This window comes from Carex rostrata, chromosome 2 (assembly GCF_964058835.1).
Source record: "Carex rostrata chromosome 2, lpCarRost1.2, whole genome shotgun sequence".
Lineage (NCBI taxonomy): Eukaryota > Viridiplantae > Streptophyta > Magnoliopsida > Poales > Cyperaceae > Carex > Carex rostrata.
This window is the reverse complement of record NC_135919.1, coordinates 13,250,193-13,274,787: the sequence shown is the minus strand read 5'-3', so window position 1 is coordinate 13,274,787 and position 24,595 is coordinate 13,250,193. Positions and strand designations below refer to the sequence as shown.

Sequence of the window (24,595 nt, the reverse complement as noted above, 5' to 3'; positions counted from 1 at the left end):
CTTGATTCCATTACTGATTCCTCTGGTTTCTTTTTTTCCACCTTTGAGATGGCCCATATGACAATTGATTTTAAATATTGCAACTAGAACAATTGATTTTATTTACTTTGGGAACCATTGAAATTGAATCCTTCTAAAATAATATTTTACCATAGCGGATGTAAGAGAAACTTAAAAAATGTTCGGTTGAAGACCATAAAAAAACAAACTTATTGCACTGATTGATAATGATTACTTTTCAGGATATTAGTTTGTCAAATTTCTGGGTTAGCCAGTTTTAATGCATAGGACAAGATGGAATCTGCAAATCTGCACTCAAAAAAAGTTGGCCCTTGGAACTTATATATATATTTTCAGATTATAACAAAACTGGAATGGTACCAGTTTTAATTTACTCAACAATAAGCACAATTTAATCAATACATGAATTTGGTACCAGTTTTAATGTACTCGTAACATTTTTTGTTTAGTCAATTGAGAGTAATTTACTCAATCAACAACATCAAGTAAAAAATCACAACATGGATTGAAGTTGCTATAAAACCATTACAGTAACTGAAGTCAATACACACAAAAGGTGTACAAAAAGGACCTTATAAGCTCCTCCTTCAAGTTGCAAACCCAATCATCATACTCTTATGATTTCCCCCATAATCAAATCCCGAACTAATCCCAAAAAAAAAAAAATAAGAAGATAAACTTCCTATCCCAAGAAAGGGAGAAGAAGAAGACTGCACACGCTGTGCCGAACTTTCCAACCCATTAATTGAAGACCCCATGCTACTATAATTATTAGCAAAATCTACAACTGAGAAATTAGGTAGCTCTTCTTCTCTCAAGATGAAGAAGAAGAAGAAGACGTAACAGACTTCAACCCCTCAATCAGACCCACTGCCGGTGGGTGGCAAGCCACACGCCCAAATTGCTCAAGCATGTATTTCTTGTAAACCACCTTCAATTTATTATCAGGTGCAGCGACATGAGCATTCACCAGTACTTGTGCACAGTTCCTTTTCAAACAAATCAAATTACAAGAAGAAAGAAGTATTAGTCAAGATAGTCCATGTCTAAGTAATTTGCTAATAAGAGGACTATGTGAGTCACTTACAACAGCTGGGGCTCAGAATAAGAGGTATGACGCTCAAGTGTGTCAGTCCAGAGAGGGGACTTCTTTAGAGTGCACTGAGCCGCGTACACAGCTGAGGCTGCTACCATGGAGGGGCAATATTGGATCAGGCTGTACTGCATCAGTCCCAACTCAGCAAAGAAATAGATCATGTGTTCCAGCTGTCAGATTAACACAAGATCATTTGAATTCAGTTAATTGATTGCAGCACTCTGAAACAAACATGAAAAGATTTCGGCATGTTTTTTAATTACCTCCTGGTCAGCCTTTGCTGCCTTCACGAATCGGACCAAGAACATGTAGACAGTTGGTACAGTCAGGTACCACTCGAGCTTGTTCAGAATCTCCTTTTCCATCACAAGAATCTCCTCTCTTGTGTAAGCATTGTCCGCAATGTGTATGAAATCACTCACCTGCACAAAAACAGTACCTCAATTTTAGTATTTTACTACTGCTTTCAAAAATTGACCAACAATATTTGAAAAGGACAAAAAAAAAAGTGTTTCCTTTTTTACCTCTGGAGCCCATATTTCCTCATATTTGCAAGCAATTAGCATGGCACACATGCCGACAAGCTGGAGCTGCCTTCTTGCTACACCCTCTAGAGAGAGGTAACGGTCAATTATGTAGGTCGTCAGATAAAGAGTCTCTGGCATCAGTTCGAATTTGTGGTGCACTTCTAATATCCAATCGATCAGAATAGATCTCATTTTCGGGTTTATGTCCCGCTGCTTGTCCATGTATTCAATCGGCCTACACACATGCTGTTCAAAACAAAAAGAAACAAAGGATCCAAGCTTTCATTAGATTAGTATAAAGATTCACATTGTACAGTGAGAGATCTTATAAATAATTGAAAGTACCTGTTGTTGCTTGTAAAAAGTGTACAGTTCCTCGACATACTCAACTACACATAAATGATTGTTTACATCTGGTAAATCAATTTCATCAATCTGTGAATTGGGCTTCTCGCTAATACCACAAGCAACCTGAATAAACACAAAACATGGGTTAACTCAAGAAACAAGATCTTTACAGAAAATGAAGTGCAATACAGGGGTATAATTGGAAACATACCTTGCTACGGGCTGAGAGAACAGATGTGAGGGAATGTACTTCTCTCTTCTTTGGTCTAGGATCAGAAATGGACATTGGTTTTGTCCCCTTGCCAGATTCAGAATCCAGGTCAATAACTTCATTTTGTTTGGGGACTGGCTTAACCTGCTTCTTTGTGGCAGGTCTTGGTACTGGCACCCGCGGTGCAATTTGATTATCAGATGGAAGCGTCACTGGCTTCTGAAGAATAAAATAAAAGAATTAATATACATGTATTAGGTATGGTTTAATTTAAAAAGAATTAGTATATATGTATTATCATGGTTTAATTTAAGAAGATACACAAGTTATAGAGATTGTTTTTCAGATTTCTATTGGTAAAGGCCTGCAATCCAAAAAAAAACTGTAGATCTCAAATATGACTAGCTAAACTATTTACTTTGCTAGGAGCAGCCACGGCTTGAGTTTGTGCATTTGCCAGAAGTTTTGCACCGAAGCTCCTGCTTGAAAAACAAAAAGGAAACAAAATAAGGAACAAAAGATAAAAGATTGCATCTTTTTTAATGAAATCAAGTAAGTAAAAGAATCTTAACAACAAATATCAACCTTGTTATGGGACGATTAACATTTTCTACGTTGTTGCTTATGTTGTTTAAGGCAGTGCGACTCTTGATTTCTCCTCCCTTGCCAACAACAGCTTTCTGTTTTTGCACAGCAGCCCCTGAAAATTTGAGAAACCATTAGTTATAGTAAAAACTTTAACAATATAAGCCTATTTTTTCTTTGACTTAAATTATTGTCAGTTGTTTTATTTACAAAGACTTAATTTTCACTTTTATTTAAATTATATGCATAAAAGAAAATAAGAAATAACGTTCTTTCTAATGTACTGCTGCCTTAATTAGAAACTTAAGAAGGAACAAAATCTTTTTTTTTTTAATTCTAAACCAGAAAAAGTATGCAATTATTTTGGGCGTACACCAAAAAGCCCGTTTTACCAGAAAGAACAAATAAAAAGAGGGTATTTGGGGGATATCTAATAATTGCCAGAAAACTCAATCAAAGCATGGTAAATTTAAATTGACTAAAACCCCTCAAGAAGAATTAATTAAGAACCCAAGCTTAACCAATCAAGGGATGAATTGAAACCCTAACTATTTCAAGAATTCGAATTTTAAGAGCAAAAAATATGGATCTATACCTCTCTGCTGTTGAGGGATCAGATTCTGATTCCTTGTTGCCATGGATTGCGATCCTTCCTCTTCTCTCTGGAAAAACTTGTGAAATTGGAGAAAAAATCGACTGAAACGAAGAAACCTTGATTCCGCCTCCCCTTCTCTCTCTAAATTATCAGCCACTGTCGGTTATATCAGAGAAACATGAAGGACAGAAGGAAGAAAATCAAAAGCCTTGCTTGGTTTTTCTCTTTTCTATCTTGTTTTTTCTCTCTCTCTAAACCTAACGAAGAATATGTTCTCTCTCTGCGGATTGAGGCGTGGGGTTGAAATAAATAAGAGATGGGGGACCAAGTAGGGTTTTCCTTTTTAACAGGAGCGGAGGCTACAACGGTCGACTCAATTTGAAACAACGGTCTGGATGAATTCATTGGACGTCTGGGATTGGTTCAATCAGAGACGCAGACGTCGCAGATGCGATGCGCTATGAAAAGAGCCGTTAGGTGGATTCCCTTAATCCACTTATCAAATTTACTAGCCGTTTTTAGCAGATATGTGAATATTTTGTTTTATGAGCTGGAATTCACGGAACATTTAGCCCAATTCGGTCCTTTTATGTTCAACTTATTTGTTGGAGTTTGTGTAGCGACTACTTACGGGACGCTAATACGCCATCTCCACTCCAGTATGGAATCCCATTATATATATAAACGGATAGAGATATATACAAAATATGTCTACAGACAATCCAAGATACTCGCGCACATGGGTTCTCAGGTCTTGGTGTACGAGCGCCGTGTATCCCTTTGCTGTTAAAAGAACCTTTTTAAAAAGAAAATTTTCCTAGTCCGACCCGATATGGACCGGGACTTAAAATCTACGTTTTGGGTCTTCCGGTAGAGTGCATATCCTCTGAGATATCTCATATTTTGCGTGACCGACGTGTCCGGTTCCTATTCGGGGTGACGTAGGGGGCCAGTATTATTTTAGCTTTGAGATTCGCGTAAAACGTATTGAAACGGTTGAGATTTTCCAAAAAGTCACGCAAAATTTGAGATATCTCAGAGGATGTGAATTCCTTCCGGTAACCGTTTGGTGATTTCTGTCGGTACTGGCGTCAGTGGCGTGAATCAAATCCTATGCGGTAACAATATTTGAGTTTGGATTCAGACCGTCCGATTCGAATCCGGATCAATTCATCTCTTTAATATTTATTCATAGCAGATCGAATGGCTCGGATTCAAACTCAAAATTTCTTTTACCTCAGGTGATATGAATTCCTTTGGCGTGGGATGCACTCCGTACGGATCGACCTTGTAAAATTTTAAAATATATATTTTTTAAGATTGAATTAGCACAAATACTGAGCAAACCAGCGGAAGGGATCTGGAAAAAAATTCTTTGCAAAAGACGATTTCAACTCTCAACCCGGAACCAAGCCGTAGAAATTGGAGACCGGAGAAGATCACGAATTTTTCTTTAAATTTTAAGTTGTCACACAGTTTTTACCAAAAAAAAAACAGAGAGAAGAAAATTGTGACGACCAAAATTTCTGAGCATTGTCATGGATACCAAATTATAAATTAAACAGTAATCATCTGGATTTGGATCTGATGAAGGAATAAGTTCTGGAGTCAGTCTTCTTTAGTAGAAGGATACTAATTAAGATAAATGAATTCATATGCGTAAAAAAGAGAAATTTTAAGTAGTATCTTTTAAAAAAAATAGAAAAAATGTCTTTTTTTTTAAATAATAATAAAATGTCGCTGTGGATCTCATTTTACTCATTTTTAAGAATTTTGAAAAGGGACAATTTTAAGGATCTTAAAATGTCTGGTAGCATTTTTTTTCATCGTTTCATCTTCTATATAGATTAACAATATTATCATGTTTAAAAAATAATTAATGCATGCAATTTTTATTTGTTTATTATTACTTTAATTTATTTCTTTTGCTTGTTTGAAGTTTCAATTTGGAGTAATTCATTTTGGAAAATAATACGATTGTCTATGGTACATGTAAATATAAAATTTGGTACATCTTCGTCGTGGTTTTTTGCTCCAATATCAAAATGAAAATTTTATAACCATTCAATTATATTTGAAATGGACAAATGGAAGGACGATCGATGATGTGTTGACCACAAATTGTTTTTTAACATAATCATTTATCTAAAATGAGCAAAACTAAACAAAAAGAAATTGATAGTAAGGTCATTTATAGTAAGGTCCCATCAAGTATCTTTGTTTAGGAACGTTTAATTCAAATTCAACTTGGCTGAATCAACATTTGACCTGCGATAATTTGCCTTGCAAATTTGTGATGAACATGAGTAGACTGTACTGGACATCAATCTCTATTTGAATTTATTTTGAAAAACAAAATTATTCTAATTTTTTTTAAAAAAACACTATAAAATTTTCCATAATAAAGAGGGTGGCACATAACAAATTAATAATCACTAGTTCACTACCCTCTACCCAGGTTTTAATTTTTAAACATATTGTTACTTTAAGATTTTTTTTTTTTCTTTTTAAGGCTATTTTGCTTCGGAACAAGCTGCGTGGCTTTGTGCACACGAGAACATTATTCTGATGAGGTAGAATTTATGTAATATTTGGTCCAATTCGTATGATTTCACATAATTTGTTGCTAATTTTTAATTTATCTCTCTTATAATTCTATTTATGATACCTCATGATTCGAATTTGATACTTGCAGATTTTTTGGGTTTTTTTTTTTCTTTCTTGTGAGACCGAATCATTTTCGAATTATATCTGAATAATTCCCGAATTACAAAATTTTGACCCCACTGAACCGAATCCAAATTATTTATTTGTTACTGTGACTCTCACAGCTCAACGGCTCAACCACATACTAATTTTGAACACTCCTACTAAATTTTATGGACAAAATTGCCCTTGCTTCTATTTGAGAATGAAATTAATGATATAAGCTAATTATCTCGGGAGAGGGGGGCGTCCGACGCCCATCGGACCACTTTTGTGTTCGATGGGTTCTCTTCACCATCGGATCTGCTTTAGGATTCGCGCCCGCAATTTCGCGTCTGCTTTAAAATCCGTACACACGAATCCTAAAGCAGATCTGACGGTGAGAGAACCCATCGAATACAAAAGTGGTCCGATGGCCATCGGACAGCCCCCTCTTCCAATTATCTCCTATAAAATTTGATTGTTTCCTGAAGTGTTTTTCCCATCCCAACCCTCGCAGTAAAGAGAAATCGCTGAAGAATAATGGGCTTGTTAACCTGCCGCTAATTTTCCTCGCATTGGGTCCTAATAAGGGAATGCATTTCCCAGCCGTATTTTAACAGTTTTCAAATTTCTTCCAACCTGATAATATATATAAAAATTACTTGTTCTTAGTTTATCAAAACTATATTTTAATTTTATTTAATCGTATATGTGCGATCGATATTTGTTTTTGACGTTCAATTTATTCTCAAGTCTCAACTATTAATTTCTATCATTTCTTTATTTGTTGTGAAGCTGTTATATTCTTAATTTCATTGCATATTTTAGTCGTTGAGAGAATGGAACACATAGTAGCAAAAATATGAAACCCAAATACAGAGCTGGAAACCACAAATAAAACCAATCAATTATTATTATTAAATCATAACAATAGAACAAAAGCTGGGCACCCACAGCCGTCTAAACCATAATTGGTGTATTCAAATTTGAGGGAATCAGATCTCCTACCTCTGGGGTGCAGGAAATTTCTGCTCTCAGAATCACTGCGGGGTGGACCCAGTTACTGTTAAAGGGTTTAGGGTTAAAATAGTTTTGGGTTTAGGTTTTAATGGAGACCCACTCTGCAGTGACTTTGGGGGCAGGAATTTCCTGCCCCCAGAGGGCAGACGATTCGGTTCCAAATTTGAGTAGGACTAGGGGTGTTCCTAAGCTTGCCAAGTACTTTGTGAGTTTAACTCTAGAACTTTTCATATTTATTTCAAATGACAAATTTAAACTGTTAAAACTGATCTACTTCACAAGTAATGTGTTAACATATCAAATCTATAAATATTCAAATTAATTTAGTATAAAATTAAGCAGTCAAAAATGATAAAAATAAATGCATTAAAATTAACTTATAAACCTTCTTTTTTTACCACTTGAATTTATATTAAACTAAGTTAAAATTTTATAAATTTGACATATAAATGCATCACTTGTGAAGTAAATCAGTTTCAATAACTTAAATTCTTTATTTGAAATTATTTTAATAAATTTTGAAGTTAAACTCACCGAAACACTTGGTGATTAAGAGCACCCTAGTTCTACTCTTCCAAATTTTAGCAAAATAGTTGGTTAGGTTTTATCATTCGGTTGTATATCTTATTGAGGTGTGGTATCAAACTTGAAAATAAATCTGCTGCGATCCTGTAGGATCGCAGTCTAATGTCAACCATTTATATATTTTGAGATTCGTGCACAAAAACTATCTCTTTTTAAGATTCCTACATTCTAATAAATTAATGGTTGGAATTGAAATCGCAAGACCCTGCGATCCTGTAGGATCACAGCAAATTTGCTTCCATCGGACTTTCAGTTACTACACAACTGCATGAACAACTGCTAAATTACAATCATGAGATGTTTAGGTTTCAATGAAAGATAACAATGCAACAACTACTACTGATTTTATATGAATCACATGAAAAAAAATTATGTATTGTATAATGTCAGTTTTATGTTCAATTGATAAATACATTTAATGTTTTTTAAATATTAATGTGTCATATACGGTGCCAATCTTTTTTTTTTTTGAAAATTTGGTAGTAGCTACCAAGGTTCGTGAGGGGGAATCGAACTCTCGACCTTTGGGTATAACAACTCTAGGACATTTTCCTAGTCAATTGACGGATAGAACTTAATTAAGGAGTAATACGTATATTAATAATGAGTTGAAATGAATAGCTACCAAATTAGATAGGAGTATTTTGGGCTATTTATGGATTTGGTTTCTGAGGCAGACTGAACTGAACTCTCTCTACATCGCATCAGATTAGAGAGGGGGGGAGAAACCATGGAGAATAAAAAATCGAAAGAAACCTTGCTAGTTGCTACCTTGAAAAATGATGTCCGGTGCGCTCGCACACTCAAGTGTATACTTTCGTAATTTCAGACTCAACATACAACGATCCTGGCATGCGATGATGATTTTAGACAGTGCCAACAAATGATATCAGAGCCGCCGTTGAAATTCAGAATTTAAAAAAAAATTAATTTCATATTACTTTTGTATCTAAAGAAAAAAATAAAGAGAATACATCTATTTTTTTTTAAGAATTGTTTTCCACCTAATTTGAGGTATATGAAAGTTTGTTTTCTTCCTCAATTCTCTTATCTTCTTTTTCTTTCCTAAAACCCGAGAGCACTCTATCAAACAAGATTTAGATAGAATCGAAATTGAAAAACAATAATTATTATCAAAGAAAAAATTATGTAAATCCCTTTTCATTGAAACTCAGTAGAGATGACCACATAACCAATACATAATTCTAACATCCTAAAGAAAATAAAAAAAAATACAGAAAACCATATGTCAATTTCTCAAGAAATCCCATTTCAAATTTGCGGTACTATGACCATGCTGTCAACATATGTGAAGACTTAAGTGGCGCGCCATGCTACATTTGAAGTGATCATATCTTTTTCTTCAACTCATCTCGTTGCAGTTTCCCAACTAAACAACTTCTCTGTGTTATCTTGATACTTGAGCCGCACCACGATGTACACAAACTGCCCATCAAATCCTACCGGGCATATGTCGAGTCACTCAAAAAATATATCAGACCGGCTTTTTGATGCAACTGAATGCCGTGACAGAAATTAGACGCATCCAACATGCCATCCCAACTTTCCGAGGGTCAACAGAATCGACAACAGCAACTATTTTTTTTCATTCCAAACTGAGTTGCCTGGTAGGTTTACCATTGTTGACCCTCTGCTACAGAACAACAGAGATGGACGTCTCCTGTACTGCTACTGGTACAAATACTCTTAATAAGGTAACTCTTATTAAGAGGAGAAATTAGCCAGTCAGGCTTGTTTTATGAGGCAGGTGCAGGTGTTTCTCCTCCAGTGTCAGAATAACCTCTGTGTGATGGGTCCTGAAATAATAATAAAATGCACATATTATTCATCCAATCCTTTTATTAATTACAAATCATAAGAAAATCAAATCTTAAGTAAGATTACACTCAGAAGTTCATACTGAGAAACCATTGGTGATTTCAAACTATTTCATTCTCCATTGACTGGATGCAATGGAGAGAAAAGAAAGAAAGAACAGGAGAGCTTACAATCACTGAGTCTATCAGTTGTGATGCAAAATAAGTCTGATATGTTCTTCAAGCGACGTGACATATGCCCGATGGGATTTGATAGGCAGATTTTGTATCATGATAACACTGAGAAGTTGTTTAGTTGGGAAACTGCAACGAGACAAATTGAAGAGAAATGTATGATCACTTTAAATGGAACATGACCCACCAATAAAGTTTTCAAATATGTTAACAGCATGACTAGAGTGCCGCAAATTTTAAATGGAACTTCTTGAGAAATTGGCATATGGTTTATGTACCGAGTTCTTATGAAAAGGGATATGCATCTTGGTATGGATTGGCAGGGTTGTTTTCTTAATTTATTTTTATTTCTGAATAAATATTTGTATATTTCACAGAGGCAATACCCTCACTTTATATACTTTAATTACATCATATTCTTATAGAAGAATATTTATTACCATAATACAATTTCTATATTCTTTGTAATATCAAATACAAACTTTCCAAAATAGATGCGTCAGATAGAGAAAGTAGAGATGTGCTAGCTAGAAAAATATATACCTGAGAGAATATTAGAAATTTAGAATCTCTAATATAGCACAAATCCTAATTCATATCTTGACAGATCATGTGAAGGCTATGTGAATTATACGCTCTTGAATAAGAAACAGCGTTTAGCAACATACTGACGATGAAGGAATTGATAATTATAATACCTATGTGTCCAGTGAAATTATATGTCTTCCACTGGTATGAATGTGACACCAAGTTACCAACAATGCTAAACAGAGTTATGTTAATGTGCTTTGTAAAATAAAGATCTCATGTTATTTCGACTCTCAATCTCTCTCTTTTTTAAAAAAAAACCTTGGCAGTAGACTCTGAATCTCAATATTCAAAATTCAAACGATTGATCTGAGTTGCTCAATGTGATTTAGTTATCAAAATCTTATCGGAAGCCAAAGATTATATATATTTTTATTTGTTTGTATATTGATAAAATTATTCATTGGACAATACAAAGTTTGTGAAATCAATCAATTTTCATTTAATCGAAAATATAATCAAAATTCATCAAAAAAAATTATATATATATATAATCAAAAGAATATTTAAAAATATGGTTTCCAATAAAATTTTCATAAGTAGATCACATTTAACAGTTGAATTAATCATTCCAAATTTTAATATCGAGATTTATAAAGTTGAAGTACAACATAATAAAACACATGCTAAATAACATATTATTTGTACAATTATATATTCGTAGTATTGCGTAAACACTAATTATAAGAACAGTCATTTTATTTTAGAATCATTATAGGCCGGAAAAGAAATTGAAATTCTTTAGGACGACGCGGGCAAAAATGTAGATTTTTTTTAGTAAATTTTAACCAAGACAAATTCAACCAATTAGCAAATTTTATCAAAGACAACTTATTCATCCAAATTTCACTGATTAAACGAATAGATAAATCTCATTATAAACTTAATAATTTACCACAACCACAGTAAAAGTTCACACATTTCAATTAGAAGTTAATACAACATATAACAGTAGAAATACATCAAAGTATGTTTCTATGATCACTGATCAGATTTTCCTTCTACAGAGACAAGGGAAAAAATAACAAGAAACAAAAAGCATGAAAACTACAAGGAGAAACAAATGCGAAACAACATAAAGAAGTTTTCAATTTTCACACCGGGGAAACAACAGAGCATACAAAATAAAACTTCAGTTCAAAAGTTCTATGAACCTACTGAGGCCTCATTTACAAGTCCAACTAATCAAATTTCAATACGACATCATTCATATCTCACATAAGATGCAACAACAAGTATAGAAAGAATAACCATCTAAACGTCATTTATCACAAATCTCAATACTAGAATGTCAATTCCACATTGGAAAATCTCAGAGGAAAAGCATATCACCTGTAGTACCAGCTCGTACCAGCTTCTCACCTAGTCACCCTGTGTATTATCATCCGACTTTCATTAACCCCACTTTGAGTGCTAAACATTTGTTTTCCAATTTCTTCTTAATGAGGGAAACAGATAAAGATCTATATATACTCGGCGAGGTGCATTACTGGTATGTAACTACATCACCAGGCTATCTAGTGGTACCAGGCTATCTGTGTAATATTCTTAAGATTCCTTTTGACTCTGTAGTTGTTTTGTCCTGCCAATGTATCTTTCATATATCTAGTGGTACCAGGCTATCTGTGTAATATTCTTAAGATTCCTTTTGACTCTGTAGTTGTTTTGTCCTGCCAATGTATCTTTCATATATAGCACGCCTCCTTTTGTCCAAGTGTTTAAGCTCAAGCCCAGCGTGCCAGAATTGTAAGGAACCTTTCCTCCTTGGATTAAGATTCCTTAAGCCTTTAAAGGAACTTCATTCCTTAATCCATACTCTCAAACAAAACCTCAGTAGAAATCAAAATTTAATCCACTTTTGTTCACCAAACAACCCCAATGAGTTCAGGACTTCAGGTCAGCCACATTGGGTTAATTTATCTTACAATCTCGTAATCATTGAACTGATTTAATTAAATGGCCCATCTTTTAGTATTTAATTAGCAGATGTGCTCTTCTTGTATCCGATATTGTCCAAATGTCACCCCAGATTGTGTAACATTCAACACAAGTACCATTTTGCATCAACACAAGCCTCGAATTAGCCTCAAACGAAACAAGGAATGACACCAATTTCAACATAACTAGTCCAATTAGTTTTTAAAATATGGATATTTTCTTTGGTTTCAAACCAGTGGGTAGTAAAGCTGGAACCAACGTAACAATGTTGCATACTGCTTTATATATTTCATGCACACTGGTACAGCATATAAATTATACAGGGTAATATGGAATATGGTATTTAAGAAACAGGAAAGAACTTTACTACTTACCTTCATCATTGGAATAGGATGTTTTGTGCCAGCGCTGCTTCCATTGTGAGGCTCTCATAAGACTGAGACCTGTAATCAAAACAAGAATATACAAAAAAGATACATGGAACAAAAGCATAAGAGAAATAAAGTTTAGAAGTTTCCACCAACACAGCATCAGAAAATTCGACAAGTATCCAAAAGTAGAGATATTTCATTCACAAATTTGAAGAGAATTTTGTAAATTCAATAATCAATGTAATAGTTCAAATTCGCTGTTATTAAAAGATAATTCAATCATCAAAATAAACTCAGGACTAGAGGAAGAATTGAAACATTTAATTTAAAGCAAAATATATGAATTGAACTAAACACTGACTGAAGCGACTCCATAATTCACTGTCATTCTTTACTCTGAATTCATGAATTCAGAGCAAGAATGTAAAAATCGAACATATGGCAAAACACAAGATTTGAAACCAGCATGCATTGCAAGATGAAGATAAATGTCATTCTTCCCTCAAGAATTCTTCCCTCAAGAAGAAGAAGGTTCCCCAGAATTTGACACCTCAATCAGACTCATTGCAGCTGGGTAGCGCGCAACACCTCCAAATTGTTGAAGCAAGTACTTCTGATAAATCGCCTTCAATTTACTACCTGGTGCGGTCCAATGAGCTTTCACCAGTACTTGTGCACATTCCCTACACGTACAAATAAAAAAAAAATAAGTGAAGGAATTTCCAAAAGTACACAAAATACTACGTACACCAAAAAAAAAAGTGATTTTTAAAAAAAAAAATTAGTGGAAAATATGATGGCTCACTTACAATAGCTGGGGCTCGAAGAAGGACGTGTGGCGCTCAAGGGCATTTGTCCAGAGAGGGGACTTCCCTAGAGTGCAACGAGCTGTGTACACAGCTGAGGCCGCTACCATTGAAGGGCAGTACTTGATCAGGTCATACTGCATCAACCCCAACTCAGCGAGGAAGTAGATCATGTGCTCCAACTACAAAATTTGAACAAATTTTCAGAAATCAATTGATTAACTTGCAACTCTGAAACAAAAAGAATGAAGACACTCATGGCATGCAATACCTCCTGGTCAGCTTTAGCTACCTTCACGAATCGGACCAAGAACATGTAGGTTGTTGGTACGGTTAGGTACCACTCGAGCTTGTTTAGGATCGTCTTTTCCATCCCCAAAATCTCCTCTCTTGTGTACTTATTGAATGCAATGTAGATCAAATCACTTACCTGCATTAACACAATGCCGTAGTTTAGTTTAAAATTGGTAAATTCACCCAGCAATAATTTTGAGAATTGGAAAGAAAGGGCATATAGTATTGTATACCCGAGGAGCCCGGAGTTCTTCGTACTTGCAAGCAATTAATAATGCACACATGCCAACAAGCTGGAGTCTTTTTACTCCATCTAGAGAGAGGTACCGGTCGATTATGTAGATTGTCAGATATAAAGTCTCTGGTAGCAAATTATATCTTAAGTGCACATCTGTTATCCAATCAACCAGAATCGCTCTCATTTTTGGGTTGATGTGTGGCTGCTTCTCCATGTAGTCAATGGGCCTACCTACATGCTGTTTGAACAAATAAACAAAAGAACTGAAGGTTACTAACTTGTTAGAAGGTACTGTACTGGTAAATTTCATAAAGTAAAAAAGATAATACCTGTTGTTGCTTGTAAAATGTATACAAGTCCTGAACATACTCCACGACAGCTAGGTGATTAAATATATCTGGTAAATCTATTTCATCAATTTCTGGATTTGATTTCTCACTGATGCTGCATGCTACCTAAATAAACGCAATTAACTCTGTCATTACATATCTTTATTTGCGGAAACTGAAACAAAGGTGAGGAAATGGTAATTGAAAAGCACCTTGCTACGGGCCAAGAGAACAGAAGTGAGCGAATGGTCTCGTCTCATCTTTGTCCTTGGAACAGAAATAGACATTTGTTTTGTCCCGTCATCAGAATTAGTGTCCAAATTAATATTTTCATTCTGTTCGGGAACCAGCTTAACCGGCTTCTTGGTGGCAGGTTTCTGTCCAAGCATCGGCTGTGCTGCTTGTTTGTCAGATGGAAACATCACTGGCAGCTGAAAAAATAATTCAATAAATAATGTTAAATAGGTTACATGGTTAAATTTGTGCTTGGGTTTAATTCTGGGTAGGCTTAACAAAGTTTGAGATCAGGATAATTAATCTAACTCTACAAATAATAAAAAAAAAATCTGACGTAGAACAACACAAGTTATTTACATTGTTAGAAGCAGTAGCTACGGCTTGAGTTTCCATCGTAATTGCGAAAGTTTTTGCACCAAACCTGCTTGAAGCCAGACAGGAGAAAACAATAATAGATAATAAATTGTATATTTTCAATGATATTGAAGGAGCAAAATGATCTCAGTGAGTAAACTAACCTCGATATGGGGGAGTTAACGTTTTCAATGCTGTTTAAGGTGATGCGGCTTTTGACTTCTCCCTTAGCATTAGGAGCCTTCTGTTTCTCCACAGCACCCCCTAAAATTTGAAAATTTTGTGGTTATACAAAAACTGTTACTGGTTTCCTTTTTTGTTTGACAAACAATACTGAGTTCTTCTTTTTCCTTTTTATGTATTTATTTTGTGAATAAAAGATATAGGTGGTGCCAAGTACAACTTCTTCATAAAAAGAAAAGAAAAGAGGATTTAGGGCCAAATCGAACAATAGCTCATGAAACCCAAATCAAGCACTATTCGTAAGTCAAAATCATTTGGAAGTCCACAAAATCTTAGAAAAGACGAACACAGTCCTAAGCTCAGCCAATCAATGGAAGAAATAAATCTAAACCCTAGCAATTTCAAGAAAAAACGAATTTTTTTGAGAGAAAATGATACATATGTACCTCTCTGCTGTTGCATGACCATACTTTGATTTGTCGTTACCATGGAATCCATTTCCTTATCTTTTCTCTTCGAAAAGCGTAAGAACTTTGTAGAAAATATATCTGGAAGGGGCCGAAGCCTCAGCTTCTCCTCTGCTTGTCTCTCTAAATTCGCAGCCATTGCTGGATTACAAGAGAAAAGGAAATGGTGGTCGTGGTTTTTTTCTTTTTCTCTCGTCTCTATATCTCTTTAGTTCTCTTAAACCTCCGAAAGAATTGGTCTTTCCTAAATTTTTTCTCCCCCTGTGAATGGAAAGTTAGAATATAAAGGGGTTTAGCGGAGCTTTCAACGGTCTGCTCGATTAAAAATCTCAACGGTCTAGAATTCTGAGGCATCCATCGGACGGCTGATATTGGCTCGAGCAAAGACGGAAAGGCGGTGGAATACCATAAACTGAGGTATGTTCGTTAAATTTAGAGGTTTTAATAAACGTAGACTTCAACTGTCTTCTTGATTTGAAATCGCAACGGTCCATAATCCCGATGCATAGATCGGACGGCTGATATTGTTGGAGCGGAGGCGGAAAGACGGTGGACTAATTATAAACTAACGTACATTCGTTAAATTTAGCTGTTTAGCGAAGCAAGTGGTCATTCAATATCTCAATTTATGTATAATTGTATATTCGTTAAAATTGATAGGTACAAAGTTTTCAAAAGAAAGCGCAACGGAGAATCCATAATTGTTTTTTAGTCAAGTTTAGATCCGGACCCTGGAGCATGGCCTTGTAAACATTACGTACTAATCATAATTCAGAAAAAATCGGTAAATGCACCATTAATATTTTTGGCTAAAACAGATCGAACAGTTTATAAATCTAAAGTCTAAACTCTAATTTTGAGTTAACTCAGGTGATATGAATCCGGGATCTGGCCTTGTAAACACAAAAGAAAAAGAAAAAAAATTCACAAGAAAGTACTAAAAATAGTTTATAATAGTTTCACGGAAGGTTCTTAGACCAAGAGATTCGTAAGATAGTGCATCTCATGCTTGGCTTTCCAGTCCTACAGAAATCTCTCTCGAAAGAAAATTTTGCGAGTCTCTGGTCCTCATGACCAGGAGTCTGTATCCTGTCCCGATACTGCACCCAATTATAAATTAACATGGCACGATTCTAGCCGAGAGATAGAAATTTAGTGTCTATTGTTAATATAGGGGGTCCATTTTGAGATTCGTGTTAGGTTAAAGAACGGTTTGGATTTAGAAATTATATTGTCTGATGCTGAACTGAATATGAAATTTCCTGACCAGTGGGATCAGGCACTCGGTGTTTAACGAAAAAAAATGCCCTCTATATGCGTATCGTTCATTTTTTTCTTCTTTTTTAAAATAAAATAGGGGTCTTTTTAAATAAAAAAGGACTAATTTAAAATAAAAATAAGGCTGCAAATACATGATACATAAAAAAGGACTGGTTTAAAATAGCACACTGGTTAAGCAGTATTACGTTGACCAATTTTGACAGTAGTTGATTCAGCATCTGTATTAAAAACAGGCAAATACCAATTTATCCTATATTAATTTATTGTCAACTAAGTGTTCAAATTAGTATATACAAGATTTGCTTTTACAGCCTACAAGAAAAACATGCGAGAACGTTGTTTTAACTTTTAACTACATTATCCAGATCTAGCAATTGCAATAAGTTCTCTATTGCGGCCTAATATTCAACAAAGACACGTATTTAGTATTTACACAATAAAAGAAAAAAAATGAAATACTAAAAGGTCGTATACAAGCTGGTTACAATACACGCAAAGGGCAAACAAAACCATGCCCTTCATATAAATAAAATTGAGTTTGAAGAAGATAAACAGAAAATTTTGTATCAACCTCAAAAACAAATAGAAATAAACAATTACATATCTCAACATACTATACATCAATTACAGTTAGCTTAACTCATTGCAACTGAAGCCTGATCTTCTGGGCCCACAAGAGCCACCTGAAATAGGTAACAAAAATAGAGTTAATTTAATACGGCAAAACTTCATCGTAAACTGCAACAATGTCAAGACATACTGTATGCCATTGCTAAACAAATAACGTCAAGAGAACAAACGAAAAGTGGATTAATTGGGTACAAATAATCTCTAGAGTTCAGCCACTCATTTTGAAAAAAATATTTAAGATATCTCTTCTTTTAATATTATTTGTGATGCTCCAGATAATTTTTATTCAGCATACTTGGCCACACTGCAAAAAAACTAAACAATTTCGATAATCAAAAAGTAAGAAATATATTAGAGTGCAACAATTTTAATTTACATTACAGTCAGAAGCAAATCTTCGAGCAAGAATGAGTGCAGCATTTCTCTCTCTCTCTGATTGAAAAGCTAGTGTGAAGCTCTGACCACTTCTAGCTTGCCAGAATACAGCCTTAGCAGCAGCATTACCTCCACCACGGGACCCACATAGCTGCTTGGTCAACAAAGAATTAAATAAAATTCAAAATACGACTAAATTGATAAATCATAAAAAATAACACAACTAAGGAAATGCATTGTTGATGAGAAATGCAACAGATATACAGTAATTTACTATACTTTTCCTGCTAGATAGCAAAAGGGAAATTTCTTTGGTCAGAAACCAGTACCATTAAAGCCTCAAATTACCAAACTAATATTGCAGAAGGACAATACTCCTTTATATATTGCATGCAAACTGGTATGACATGGCTCGAATTATGAACTACGAAATGGTGTCAAACTATATCACTGGTACTGTAAGCCAGACAAAGGTCAAGTTAATTACTTACCATCATGCTATTAGAATAAGATTCTTTAGCTTTGGTGCTTCTTCCTTTGCGAAGCTTTAATCTTAACCTTCCCACATGAAAAGTGTGCACTGATTTTGATGCAAAATCTTGTCCATTCATTTGTATGATTGAGACCTAAAACGCAAATAAGGAAATTACAAAAAGTAAGGATATGCAAATAACAGCACAATAAAATAAAGAGCAAGAAAAAGAAAAAGAATAAGCATACCGTGAACTCAGAATCAGAAAGTTTGTAAAGAGATCTAACATAGTTATCCAAACCGGCAGCTGTTAAAAATAAATCCCTCCAAATAATGTTAGGCTAAATTTTGGACATATATCAATTATCAAAATAGATTTCCAAATAAAAGGCAATTTCACAACCCAGTAAAAAATCATCAAATACAATCCACACAGTATACCCCTGCGAGAGGTATGGATGGTCCATATCTCTTGAGAAATAGCATTGAATATATGAAAATTGCCCCTAATTTACCTATTTATCCAAAAAATGTAAAAACAACCTGGGTCCGGATCCCCTAAAGTAACCAAATTTTGAGTTTAGATCCGAACCGTCCAATCAGAATCCGGACCAATCCGGCCCGAGGTGGAATGCACGAGGCCCCTTTAATATTTGCGCCAGTGCAGATTCGGACAGTACGGATCCAAATTCAAAAGTTGGGATACTTTAGGGGATCGGATTTCAAACAACACCCCCCCCCCCCCCCCCATTGCCATTTTCTAGATACTTGAAAGATTATATGTTGCAACTTTGGAGAATCGAGGAGAATGGCATTATCTGCGATTTACCAGGACATGCATAAAATTCTTTTCTAATATGATATCATACCAGGATTTATTGGGCCAGTTGTTGCCACCATGGCCTTTTCACTACTAAAAGTAATTTCAGCTTGTAAAACTTTCCCCACATCAAATGGCTCAGGTGCATACATTGTCTTTGTTGCCCCTGTGTACGGAAATTAGTTATTTATAAAGATACTTTAGGAGCACAAGTGAGGAACAATTTTATTGCACCTTAGCAAATGTCAGGGATGCCCATAAACAGAAAACGAATTAAAGTTGCAAAAAATTTATCCTCGTTATACTCATTTATTTTTCTAATAATACCAAAGCAACTGTCATGTTCCTTTTTTTCCTAAATATTGAGTAAAGGTACAATAATTAGGTACTACCTAAGAAGGCATATCCGATATTTGTCCATTGCGGATGAAAAATACACTAGTGCTTTTCAGGTCACTTGACAAGAAATTGTTACCCCAATTCAAAAGATAAGAATAAAAGTAGCATTTTTGTTGAGAAAAACCTTATTCAAAATGCAAATGAACTATTACCATGGATCAGTTCTCGGGTGGTCCCCGCAGGTAGAAGGCGGTACCACTGGATTAAACAGGTTGAGATATTGGGCCCGGCATCTACTTGACCTGCAATTGTTAAAATTGAACCTAGGACCTCATTCCCTTGTAATTCGAAAATAGTTGACTTGACTTCTTCAAGCTTTTTTATCATAGCAAGCTGCATAGAAGGAAGTACATTAACACAAATACTTCAGTTTGTCATTATGATACCTTTCAGAGGTACCAGTAAGAATTGCAAATTATGGTTGAGTGCAGCAAAAAATTGAATTATATGAGGTATAATGTGCACTACAAGCTTGATAGTGGCTTGATTAAAAATGAAAACAAAAAATATTGACAAAATTACTGACTTCCTTCTTTAATTGAGCACAGAGCTGAGATTTTTCCAAAACAAGACTGCGCAATGATTGAAGTTCAAATTCCATGTCCATGACCTATATAAAGCAAAGCATTCAATGCGATATTAGGATTAATAATTATACATTAACTAGGAGGTAAACTCAGAAGATAAGGTGAAATTACCTTGCTTGGCTGGTGCAGCATTTTAATCCTTCGGGCCTCTCTGACTTCATTTCTTAATTCCTCCAGTTCCTTATTCCACCAAAAAATAAAATAATTAGGGGGGAAGGTTTATTGATGGGAAAATATGTTTCAGAAGACAAACTAAAAATGCCGTTATAAATATGGGTTTATCGAAGGAAGACATCATTGTGAGTCCACTAAGTTATAAAAAAAAAAAAAAAAAAACAAGAACCTTGAATTCATATAGATTATATTTTTCATAAGACATGGTTTTTGGTGAGATTTATTCCTGAAAGTAATTGTCCAAATTATACTGGCATCATTGAAATTTGTGAGAATTACCCCAATGCAGAGAATAATAATCAATGGTCTAATACTTGGCTGTCTTCAATACGTATTGGGATTGTTTAATTTAAAAAAAAAAAATAAGATACAAGTTACTGGTAGATAAATTCCACTGGAAACTACAATAAGTTCAAGAGAGAATTTGACACGGAATAATTGTGTTCAATTGAAGTAGTGTTGAATAGGGTTAAGGAATACTATGCCAATTCCAATCCCCATTTCCGTAAAAAATTGTACAAATAAAGTCTATCTTACTTATTGAAAAACTAACATTCAAAGTTACATTTCGGACAAAAAGTAATCTTACAAAAATAAATAATTACCTGTTGGTCCTTATCAGTGGCCACTGTTTCACGCTCAAGCCATGCCTTCTCAACTCTCTCTATTGCCAATTTTGCTTTTTCTATTTCAGCAATTGCAAGCGCTCGTTCTTCTTCCACCACCTTTTTTGCATCTTCAGTGGCCTAAAAACCAATGGATCAGAATTGATGGGCAAAGATTTTTAAACTGACAGTGTTTTTATTATTCTTGATTTATTTAGTTTTTATTTCTTGCAAACCTGCTTAAGAAAGTTGGCGAGCTTCTTGACTTCCACCTTTTCATGAATCAACTCTCCTTCTCTTTGTGTAAGCTGAACTGCCAAAGCCTCAACCTATATGCATATTTTTATTTTGACAACGATTAAAGAAAAAATAATGGGCATGGTTTCATGTCAGTTTACAGAAAACATCAAAAACAACTTGCTATGGCCCTTTAAAAATCAAAAATAGTACCTAAACCCCTCCTCTCAAGAGGGGTAGTTTGGACATCTTGAAGCAGATTGGGCATATAAGACATTAGGCCTTTAGGTTATTTCCCCTGAATATGAAATAAAATTAGCAATAAATAAAAGGGCAAAAGAAACCTAACCAATGAGATTGCTTCTTCAGTTTCATCTCTGTTTCGACCTGCCACACGACCTTTTAGAGAGTCAAGGACATCTCGTAGCTTCTTTAACAACACTTGTCTATCCAAAGAAGCTGCCTCTCTCTTCTTAGCCTGATAAATAATAGAACTATCAATCCAATGACAGCATAACTGACACAGAACTATCTTTGAACAACATTATAACAATGTCCAACCAAATAGTAATTTTGCTTATTATCTTTTGAGGGGGAACTGTGATTGAAAGTTGGTAGTTTGGTACTATACCAGTGATACCAACATGCGCACAGCATCTCAAATTGCTAATAAATAGAATTATACAAATAAAACCTCGTCAGATAACTTGGCAGCTCCAGCGAGTCCCTTTTCAAACTTCTCTTTTAGGTCGCGAACTGAGAGCCGTTTCTGTTGCTGAAGCAACTGAGCTGTCTCTTTAGCAACAATCTCCTTTAAAGGTGCTGATTTTGGGGCTTCTTCTGGCTCAATTATGGTATTATTAGCCCCAATTTTGTAATCAGGAAATCGGCCCTTTGGCAAATTAACATCTCGTGAAACCATGTCTTTTGCCTCCTTGTGCATACTTTCCCCCGAATCATAAATGACCCGTGTCATTATTTAACTGTAGCTTGTGTTTACTGTGTTAGATTAAACGAAATAACAGTTATTTTCATTCATTACAACTGATAGAAAAATTATCTAAAAAATTGAAGAAAATAAAACACAAACTGCGTTCTGCTGAGTGGGTTTTAACAGACAAACGAGCAGTTTCACTTTGAACCAATTGAAAATTGGCCTCAGATAATACCAGAAATTAACGATTATAGGCAAAGGACCAAAAAGATAAAATTGAATTAAATTGCTTTGGTATTACGTGGAAAGGGCCTTTTTAACTGTGTTTATAATACTTCTTAATAAAGCTAACTAAGAAATCAATTTTAACTAAACCAAACAAAACCATGAAATTCGGTCGAAGAAAACAAAACAAAAAGGAAACTAGCTCTTAACTTCAAAATAGCTAAAATTAATTTAAAACGCGAAACTCACCTCACAGATGACCACTGAATCCAGAGAAAGGTCAAAACTTCTCCAATTCGCACTAGAATATCTAGATGAATTCGATGCGTAAGGAATTCGAATTGATTATTCAAGAAAAAGAGCGCTTTAAATTATTTTTGATCTTTTCCGTGTTTAAACTTCGGCTTTTTTTTTAATTTATACTGGAGTAGGGGGGACGGCGCACTTGAAAGAGAAGAGAGGGGAAAGCGAAAAGGCCGAGAAAAAAGAGATTCAGTAAGCAATCGTTCAAATTCAATGGTGCTCCACTTGGCAAGCGGGACCCGCAGTTCAAATTTACAGTATTCGTTATACCAATGAATGGCGACTTGGCGATGAGCCGAGATCGGGATTTACTCTAAAATCCAGCGGTCTATAACTCTATATATGTCAACAGACCGCACAGTGATTCTCTACGCAAATAAGTGCAGCAGATATGGTACAGGCGATCTCTCCAAAAAAAACAATTGCATTTGTGAGTCCAGCTTTTCTGTTGCATATTATCTGTTGTAAAACCTATCACAAATCAGTTACCGACCGGGCCCACGAATGATCGAGACCAATTAATTCGGTTGTATTCAGCGGTCGCTTTTTATGCTGGTGGGACATCCTTCAGATTATCAAACAGAAGGGACTACAATGGATTGTTTTTGTTTCTTTTTTAATGTCCGTTTTATTGTATTTGCTATGGGAAGATTCAATATCCCGCAGAGTGTGATTGATAACATGTAACTGGAAGACGCGAGATCAAGTCTCGACAAACGGGAAGGTTTTACATTGAGTTCAATTAGCTTGTTTTTGAATTAGATAATATCGATTAAAATTAAATTCTCACATTTTCTCCTTTTTCAACTCTCATGCTTCGTTCTTGTCATAGTAAGCATATATAAGTTCTTTATATGCAACTTAATATAGTTAAATGAGGAGGGTTCAAATGCCTCCATTATGCCTCTATTTTTAAAAAATTTAATAACTCAAAATTTAAAACTTAGAAGTTAAAATAAAACCGTTGGATATGATCTACATCATTTTATCTATGCACGTGTAAAAAATTATGTCATTTCAATTTTGTTTTGGTTGTCATTAAGAGCTTATAAAAAACGTACTAATGTGGATAATTTCTAGACGTTGATTTTTCAACTTATTGATTCACATAAAAACAAAATTGAAATGTGATAATTTTTTATGAGCACATAGATAAAATAATATAGATCACATCTAACGGTTTTATTTTGACTTTTAAGTTTTAAATTTTGAATTATTAAAGTTTTTAAAAGTGGAGGCATGGTGGAGGCACAAAAAATGGAGGCATTTGAACCCTCCTCTAGTTAAATATAACTATCATAACGAATAACTATACAACTTTAAAATTAAAAAAAATTAATAATTTATTTTAGAATAATTATATTGATCCCCTCACCCCTGCCCCCCCCCCCCCCCCCCCATTTAACCCCGCACTCTCTCTCTCCAAATTAACTCCCTAAACTGTCTTTTATCCCCGCATTAATTCCTCTAAGAATTTCCATTTATCCCCGCATTAATTACTGCCATTTAATAACAATCTCCGCATTAATTAACAATCCTCACATTAATTATACTGTCCTCTAATAACAATCCCCGCATTAATTATACTATCATTTAATAACAATTCCCGCTAATAAATATTTATTTGTTTATTGATGTTCAATAAAGTATTTATCATTGTTCTGACAAGTATTTATCCTTATGTCTGAGAAGTATTTATTATTGTCCCTGACATGATAATACTTTGATTTGATTAAACATTACTTATTGACAAGTTCAAGAACAAAGTTCAATAAAGTATTTATCGTTGTTCTGACAAGTATTTACAATTATATATGGAAAGTATTTATCATTGTCACAGATGTTTTACTATAAGTTGCAATTATGTCTGAGAAATATTTATCCATGTAACATAAAGTATTTATTCATGTAACATAAAGTATTTATCATTATGTCTGAGAAATATTTATAATTGATATTTTACTAAAAGTTGCAATTATGTCTGATAAGTTTTTATCCATGTAACATATAGTATTTATTAATGTATCATAAAGTATTTATCCTTATGTTTGAGAAGTATT

General features: G+C 34.5%; 3 protein-coding genes across 8 annotated transcripts; all 3 read right to left on the bottom strand.

Annotated features, from left to right (window-relative positions):
• Positions 1-507: 507 nt before the first annotated feature.
• On the bottom strand, positions 508-3,701 carry LOC144576108 (G2/mitotic-specific cyclin S13-7-like). 2 transcript variants are annotated; one of them, XM_078326370.1, is made up of 9 exons: positions 3,384-3,701; positions 2,789-2,903; positions 2,622-2,685; positions 2,204-2,422; positions 1,990-2,115; positions 1,642-1,890; positions 1,381-1,539; positions 1,109-1,287; positions 508-1,010 (listed from the first exon to the last, which is right to left on the bottom strand). In XM_078326370.1, the coding sequence occupies exons 1-9, from the start codon at positions 3,424-3,426 to the stop codon at positions 836-838; spliced, it is 1,329 nt and encodes a 442-aa protein (XP_078182496.1). In that variant the 5' UTR covers positions 3,427-3,701; the 3' UTR covers positions 508-835. The 2 variants fall into 2 exon arrangements, with proteins under 2 accessions (XP_078182496.1, XP_078182504.1); XM_078326378.1 differs by having other exon boundaries at positions 2,622-2,682.
• Positions 3,702-11,981: 8,280 nt separating this feature from the next.
• LOC144550292 (G2/mitotic-specific cyclin S13-7-like) lies at positions 11,982-15,722 on the bottom strand. The gene is made up of 9 exons (XM_078298543.1): positions 15,473-15,722; positions 15,008-15,107; positions 14,847-14,910; positions 14,465-14,683; positions 14,253-14,378; positions 13,919-14,161; positions 13,663-13,821; positions 13,395-13,573; positions 11,982-13,268 (listed from the first exon to the last, which is right to left on the bottom strand). The coding sequence occupies exons 1-9, from the start codon at positions 15,630-15,632 to the stop codon at positions 13,103-13,105; spliced, it is 1,416 nt and encodes a 471-aa protein (XP_078154669.1). The 5' UTR covers positions 15,633-15,722; the 3' UTR covers positions 11,982-13,102.
• A 1,422-nt stretch (positions 15,723-17,144) lies between these two features.
• LOC144575995 (stomatal closure-related actin-binding protein 1-like) lies at positions 17,145-22,710 on the bottom strand. 5 transcript variants are annotated; one of them, XR_013518576.1, is made up of 14 exons: positions 22,482-22,679; positions 21,768-22,072; positions 21,423-21,551; positions 21,073-21,165; positions 20,837-20,977; positions 20,169-20,237; positions 19,997-20,080; positions 19,623-19,803; positions 19,121-19,237; positions 18,500-18,558; positions 18,271-18,405; positions 17,781-17,930; positions 17,317-17,457; positions 17,145-17,283 (listed from the first exon to the last, which is right to left on the bottom strand). XR_013518576.1 is itself a non-coding variant. In XM_078326282.1 (13 exons), exons 2-13 carry the CDS (start codon positions 22,047-22,049, stop codon positions 17,410-17,412), a joined length of 1,488 nt encoding a protein of 495 aa, XP_078182408.1. In that variant the 5' UTR covers positions 22,050-22,072; positions 22,482-22,710; the 3' UTR covers positions 17,145-17,409. The 5 variants fall into 5 exon arrangements, 3 of the variants coding, with proteins under 3 accessions (XP_078182408.1, XP_078182396.1, XP_078182402.1); XR_013518577.1 differs by having other exon boundaries at positions 17,786-17,930; XM_078326282.1 differs by having other exon boundaries at positions 17,145-17,457; positions 22,482-22,710.
• Between the last annotated feature and the right edge of the window lie 1,885 nt (positions 22,711-24,595).

Coding starts and splice junctions, on each gene's coding strand:
- LOC144576108 (XM_078326370.1), bottom strand. CDS start 3,426: ATGGCAACAAGGAATCAGAATCTGATCCCTCAACAGCAGAGAG. Junction 2,904..3,383: donor GATCCCTCAACAGCAGAGAG/GTATAGATCCAT, acceptor TCAAATTTTCAG/GGGCTGCTGTGCAAAAACAG. Junction 1,288..1,380: donor CAGCAAAGGCTGACCAGGAG/GTAATTAAAAAA, acceptor TTAATCTGACAG/CTGGAACACATGATCTATTT.
- LOC144550292 (XM_078298543.1), bottom strand. CDS start 15,632: ATGGCTGCGAATTTAGAGAGACAAGCAGAGGAGAAGCTGAGGCTTCGG. Junction 14,162..14,252: donor CATTTTACAAGCAACAACAG/GTATTATCTTTT, acceptor TTGTTCAAACAG/CATGTAGGTAGGCCCATTGA. Junction 13,822..13,918: donor AAGAACTCCGGGCTCCTCGG/GTATACAATACT, acceptor GTGTTAATGCAG/GTAAGTGATTTGATCTACAT.
- LOC144575995 (XM_078326282.1), bottom strand. CDS start 22,049: ATGACACGGGTCATTTATGATTCGGGGGAAAGTATGCACAAGGAGGCA. Junction 17,931..18,270: donor CTTATTCTAATAGCATGATG/GTAAGTAATTAA, acceptor TTGACCAAGCAG/CTATGTGGGTCCCGTGGTGG. Junction 17,458..17,780: donor GATTTGCTTCTGACTGTAAT/GTAAATTAAAAT, acceptor TACCTATTTCAG/GTGGCTCTTGTGGGCCCAGA.